The sequence below is a fragment of the Hyposmocoma kahamanoa genome, unplaced genomic scaffold, assembly GCF_003589595.1.
Source record: "Hyposmocoma kahamanoa isolate Upper Pololo Valley unplaced genomic scaffold, ASM358959v1 98737, whole genome shotgun sequence".
NCBI classification, from domain to species: domain Eukaryota; kingdom Metazoa; phylum Arthropoda; class Insecta; order Lepidoptera; family Cosmopterigidae; genus Hyposmocoma; species Hyposmocoma kahamanoa.
Window position 1 is genome coordinate 89,388 of NW_020655651.1, and position 6,860 is coordinate 96,247.

General features: G+C 37.1%; 1 protein-coding gene across 1 annotated transcript in view; it reads left to right on the forward strand.

The window, feature by feature from the left end:
- LOC113238889 (spectrin alpha chain-like) overlaps nt 1–6,860 on the forward strand; it is a 101,267-nt gene that overhangs the window by 89,118 nt on the left and 5,289 nt on the right. The window contains exon 30 of the mRNA XM_026475741.1: nt 6,460–6,705. Coding sequence (XP_026331526.1) covers nt 6,460–6,705 — 246 coding nt within the window. The remainder of the gene's footprint in view (nt 1–6,459; nt 6,706–6,860) is intronic.

A 6,860-nucleotide genomic window follows, 5' to 3' on the forward strand; every position in this document is an offset into this window, starting at 1 on the left:
ACTTTAATATATCTTTCCTTGTAGTTGACTCTGACTTTATATGGAAGGGATAGAGAACAAAATAACCCTGCGTGACCATCAGAAATACCATTGTGATCCACTGTAATAGTATCCACAATTTCCGGCGATATATTAGTCAAAAAATTATCAAGGCATGAACGCGCGTCTCCGCAAATATATGTTCCTGAATCAATTAGAGCTCTAAAATTATAACATTTCAACAAGCTTAAGAATTGCACTTTATTTTTATCGTCTTTTAATAAGTCCACCTTGAAATCCCCGCCTATGATACATTTCTTATTGAAAAAATAAGTCAACAATTTTTCTAGTTGCATCATGAAGTCATTAAAATATAAAATTTTGCCGTTGTAATACAATCAACATATGTTAAGGTTAGTATCTTTATCTTTAATACCGCAAATCTCGAAATATTCCTGTTTATATAGCACGGTACAAATTGATAATTCCTCATAGCTACAGTTATTGAGACCTAATATTAAACTCCCTCCCCTTATCATATTCGTTCTGACATTATAGGTATCAATTTGTAGTTGGTAAGGTTAAGTAAAGCTACGTTTTTAGGATTTAGGAAGTGTTCAGTTATACATACATACTTTGGTTTACTTGCATCCATGTTATTCAAATACATATCTAATTCTTCTTTCTTAGTGCTTATACCGCATACATTCTGATGGTAGATAGTAATAGTACACAGATTAATGTCATTTGAACTAGCACCATTAGAGGGTTTCCGCGAGTGTTCACGTGAGTATAAACATTCACTGCCATTTACTAAATGTTGACTACCACCATCAGCAGCTACGAAAAAAACGATCTAAATTTATGCTGTCGTCGGACACGTATACTGTTTTAGTTTTATTATTTAATATCGAATTCCTGTAACCAACTTTGAGAATGTCCAGCACCAAAGACCTACAAGTGTTATTTTTATCCAACTTACGTTTATTAAAATAGAATAATTGCGAGTAGTGCAAGTTGTCAAAAAAAGGACCTAGGGAGCTTAGAAACTTGTCAAACGTGTGGCCTCTCGGACCAGTGCCACTTCCAATTTGACCAAACAATATATTAGTATTAGTAAGTACGTTGAGATAGTAATATTGTGATGATTGAAACTTAACTAAATGATTGTCGTGCGAACCTGCTAATATTACTACATAATCAGACTTTGTGAAGTCTTGGCATTGTACGCAACTATTTGACAGAACATGTTCAAGTGATGCATATGGTTTCAGTGATGAAGTAACGTGATACTCCTGTCCCAGACGTTTCTGCAATATATTTCTCAAGCCTCGTCCTGTTTCATCAGCTAGAAGCTGTATAGAAGCTCTATGTTTGCAAATATTATTGGTAGCTGAGTGACTTTTCTCTACGGTATGCAACATGTTGTGTGGGTCTCGTTCTTTTTGCAGATCTAGTCTCCCAGAATCCGGAATTGGAATTGGTTCAGGTTCCGCAGAAAAACCTAACTCCTGGGAGGTGGTGTTTAATGATGGAATTAATGAAGCATCAGTTACGTTTAGACTTTTACTTATACTCTTTGTTCTCTTTCTGTTTCTACTGATTGGTGTTTTACAAATCCTGGTGAGTTTCTCAATTTTCTTTTCTTGTTCTGCAATTATCTTTTGTAGTGAAAAATTTTCTGAAAGTAAGTTATCTATTTCAGCCTCAGTAGACCCTAGTTTATTTTGTAATAGTTCAATTTTCCCATTCAATTCTGTTTATCACGACTATCGTTCGCTCTTCCAACTGGGCAACTCATATTTAATCGACATGTACTTGTATTTACTGTGTCGTCTGCGTCGTCTAGCACTTCATCAGCAGATAATGACTGAAAAGAATTTTCTGTACTGACGTTTATTAAATAATAGGGGTTAAAGTATGAAATTGCCGATTTGTACTGAAAATCTAAATTGTTTATTTTTTAAATTTTTAACAAATTTATTTAATCAAAATAGTTGCCATTATTATCTATACATTGCTGCCATCTAATGGGAAGGTTATTAATGCCTTTGCGATAGAACTCCGACGATCTAGACTGCACAAACTGTGTGAAAGCATTTTGTACTGCCTCCTGGGAAGAAAACTTCTTGTCACGTAGATAATTGTCCAAATCACGAAAAAAATGGTAGTCCGTTGGAGCAAGGTCTGGTGAATACGGAGGATGACGAATGGTTTCTAACTGCAGTTCCTGAAGGGTCAAAATGGTTTCTCGTGCTGTGTGAGGTCTCGCGTTGTCGTGGAGCAATAATGGTGAAGATCGATTCATGAGTCGGCGCTGTTTTACTGATAGTTTTGTAAACATGGTTCGGAGTTCGGCACAATAGACATCTGCCGTTATTGCTTGACCAGATCGGAGAAAACTATAGTGAATAACACCATGCTGAGACCACCAAACAGTTACCATTACCTTTTTATTGGTAAGTTTTGCGTTAGGACACTGTTGTGGCATTTGACCTGGGGTCAGCCATTGCATTTTTCTTTTCCGGTTATCATAAAGAATCCACTTTTCATCACATGTTACAATTCGATCCAATATTCCTTCATTTCTGTACCGGTTCAACAAGGCAACACAAGTTTCAACACGCGTTTCTTTCTGCAGATCAGTCAAATCATGAGGCACCCATTTTTCGTATTTTTTTATTTTATGGATTTGACGCAAGTGAGTCAATATTGTGGGTAAGGTAACGTTAAACCATGCCGCTAATTCCTGGGTAGTTTGACTAGGATCGGCTTCCACTATCTCTCTTAATTCATCGTTATTCACCTGTGTGGGCGGTCTTCCTCGTGGCTCGTTCTTTAAGTCGAAATTTCCATCACGAAAGCGTTTAAACCAAAATCGCACGGTGCGTTCATTAGTAGACCCCTCTCCAAACGCAGCATTGATATTGCGGGCTGTTTCTGCCGCGTTAGTTCCGCGTCGGAACTCGTATTCAAAAATCACTCGAATTTTCGCAGTATCCATCTTTCTTGTCTAAATTGAATAACAAAAACAATTGAAAGTCGATATTCAAATGTTTCAAATTAAAAAAAAAAAAATCACAGAAACCATTTGAAAAAAGTTTCATTCGAAAACCTCAAACCATGAAGATTCTATGAAAATTCAAAGAACCTATTGCAATAAAACGGCAATTTCATACTTTAACCCCTAATACTTTTTTCTCATGGTTACTTTGTTATTTGTTGTAGGCGTGTAGACTCTGTTTTAATGTTTGTGTATTAAAAAGCTTCTATTCGGTGCAAGAGTTTTTATCAATTTGATATAGTATACTTAAAAATTAACGAAAAGAAAAATAATAAAAATTTGAGTTGTTATTAATTATTAATAATTTGAGTTAATTGAGTAGGCATTTTATATTTGTCATGTTTTGTTTTTGTTTTTGAAGAATTAATGAATAAATTAATGTTTACTATATTGCGATTGTATACTATGTGGCGATACCCAACCAGCATAGGTGTGGATACTGGAAAATTTAAATGTACATCATATTTACCACATGTTCGTAATAAACATCTTATCTTAACTAATTATAAAAAAAAAATTAAGTTGACTAATGTTAAATATAATTCTAGAATATTTTGACCTGAACTAGTTTTTAGGTTGTAATTTATTATTATATGACATACTTAATACATATTTAATATGATCTTTTGACGATTGCAAAAATGTATATTTTTAATTCATTTAAATTCTCATAAATTGTAAGTAAATTCTAACACAAATTATATTCTAATTTTAGATTTGACCTTGCTGCGCCCGTACAGGGTTCATGTTGATCTATACCAATAACTTAATACCTATAAATGTAACAAAGTGAATGCAATAAATGTTTTGACTTTGACTTTGACTTCCCAACTTCCGTTTGTCACCTTAGGTCTCCTGGTGACATGCTTCCCGTTATGTAACATTTCTCCATCTAACTATCCAAAAATAGGCTACACACCGTTAGGTTGTAGGACTTGTAGGGCTTAACTTGATAGATCGTAGGGACGACCTTTCAGGTCTCACCGTTAGGTTTTGATAGGCTAGTTAGTATCTTGAACTTACCGTAATTTCATGCACAGCAGGCGGTTGGTATTTACTCGTCTGGGGGGCGGGTCGGAGGACAACTGACCTGCCCCTCCGTTGGCGCGGGAGCCCTGGCGCAAGTTAGGGCGGCCGGGCGACATCGTGGTGAATGTGCACCGACCCCACGGCGCCGACTCAACCGGAGGGAGGTAAACCCGGGGGGGTTTTAGTGGGGTAGGCCCTCCAGTCTGGAGGGAGAGTCGCCACATAATCCCTGAGTCTCCCTGGGCTCAGGGGTTAAAGATAAAGATCCCCCCGTAAAAAAAAAAATAAAAAAAGGCGATTGGTATTTGCTGCATACAACATTACACATTACAGTGATAGACGAGCACTACCACCACGTAATACCTAACCGCTTGCTGTTCATCGCCAATATTTAAGGTCAATATAAAAGGTCCGGAAAGCAAAGACTTGCGCCGGAGGAATTTACTCGACTGCAGTTAAGTTGGTGCTGTACACAGCCGTACTTCGCTCATTTAAGGCCGTTTGCTGATTTGTCGGTACGGTAGGGGCACGGCATCGGTATGCTCGGTACCGAAACGATACCACAACGCCTTCATCTAAGCACGTGTCGGTATATTCTGCACAACCGCTAGTGTGACATCACGAGACAATGTCGTCCTCGATTGATATTATTATGGCCTGCTATTTCTATATCAATTTACAGAAAAAAACGTCACTGGAACACTCTCTTAGTCTATAATTGTACAATACTGGATACTTTTCAATTTCCAGTACCAAATTAATGTGATGTCTCTGTCCGCCATCTTGTTTACTGCTTATCGCGCGACCGTGTGTCGTAAATGTCGAGCGGCGTCTGGACGAGCATACCGAGACGCGGTAAACCGAAAGGATCCCTTCCTGCTCCTATCCAAACCGCGCCAATCAGGAAGCGCATATTGAAATATAGGCGCTTGGTAAGCTTTCAATACAGCGTATACCGAGCGTAGCGATACCGCACTGTTACCACACCGACAAGTCAGGAAACGGCCTAAACTAATATTGTAGAAGAAAGTGAATGTAGGTTATACCACTTTTGTGCTGATAGTCTCAATTATACTACGTAATATTTAAATGAGGCATTTTCATTTCAGAAGTTGGCACCTAAAAATACTTGCAATCCCGCACCGAAGAGACTACAGTTACCAGCGAAGCTTCATCATCGTCATAAGGTAATTTGACGTACAAGTTAAACATTGATTATGCCTGTCAACACGACTAACGTAGTCTCCGAAAGTGCAACTGATGATGCAGGTGTGCAGTCAACCAGTTCCAAAAAAACGTTGAATATCATAGGCACAGGACCAAAACACAAAGTCGGCGGTATAAAGAGAGGCGCTTGCGGAATTTTTTATCAAATTGAGCTAGCGATGCTTTTCATAATTCGCGGGCTGAAACAAGTCTCTGCGTTTCAAATAGCTATTGAGGTCGCAGAAGCCGACGGTTTTGACGATTTAGTGTTCTTGTACGAAAACCATGAAGCCGGATTTTTTCAAGCGAAATATAAATCTAAAAAGGGATGGAAAATAAAAAAAGAGCAGTTGTTCAAGAATGGGTCTGATTTTGATGTTAAAAAATATTTTGATTCCTATAATAAAATAATGATTCATGATAAACTGAAAACGCTTATAAACGACAGAGACATGATATTTATACTGATCACGAACGTTGATATCCACAAATATGATTTTGGAAAAACAGAAAGTTATGAAAATAAAAAAAGTTTTGAACCCATAACAGCTTCATCAAAACTATCAAAGAGCAAGATATTAGCCTTGGGTACAGATGAAGAACGGAAAAATTATTATATGATTAAAAAAGGATCAGATTTATATTTTGAGCTGAGGGTCCATTTGTTAGATAAATTGGAACCACCGCCGCAAGTGGCCGAGGCTCTTGCAATGGCAGTTGCAAATAACTATGAAAAAAGTATCAAGGTCGACGAATCTTTTACAACACACCGTGACTGGTTACTGGCTAATGTTTTAAAAGTGGGTAAAGAAGGCAATAATTCACAAACTGGATATTTTGTGACATTTAGAAATAGCTTTTTAACCGGTTTAGAACGAGACAAGTTAAATTTTGGGAAGACTTTCTCAAATACTTATTTGGAGCAAACAAGAAAAGACAATCCGACGAGCACACAGCAAGATTTGTTAAATGTCGAATTTAAGGTACCTAGAAGTTTTGCGGAGTCTGGAGAAGATGAAGCGACAAAATTTCTGGATTGTTTTGTATTTGCAGTGAAACAAACAAATGACAAAAAGCTTAAAAGTGTAATCGAAAGAGAAGTCAATGATTATATATGTGGTAAGAACCGACAATCAATATCTTACAAATTTCAATCATACATACAAGATTGGGCAATGCAGCCAGAAGGTCGATACCTGAAAAAAGAGGATGTAGAGCAACAAATCGCCGTATGGGGATACGAAAATTTAAACCACACCAAAATGGAAGACGTCAAAAAGTATAAGTGTGGTTTTGATAAAAACAATCAGGTAATCGAGAAACTATCTAAGTTTTTAAATACTGAAAACGAGGTTGGTACGATGCAACCTACAACGTACAACGTGCTCTACCTCTATTGTAGAGAAACGCTGTTTAGCAAAATCAAAGTATGTCAAGCCATTGAAACTTTTCATGAGAAGCATGTTGATCAACAATATATATTTTGTGATATTAGAGATCTGATTGAAAATGAAAATACGAAAAAGTGCCCTGTAAAGGCATTCAGTTCACAAACATGTAACACTCTGTTTGTATCACTTCA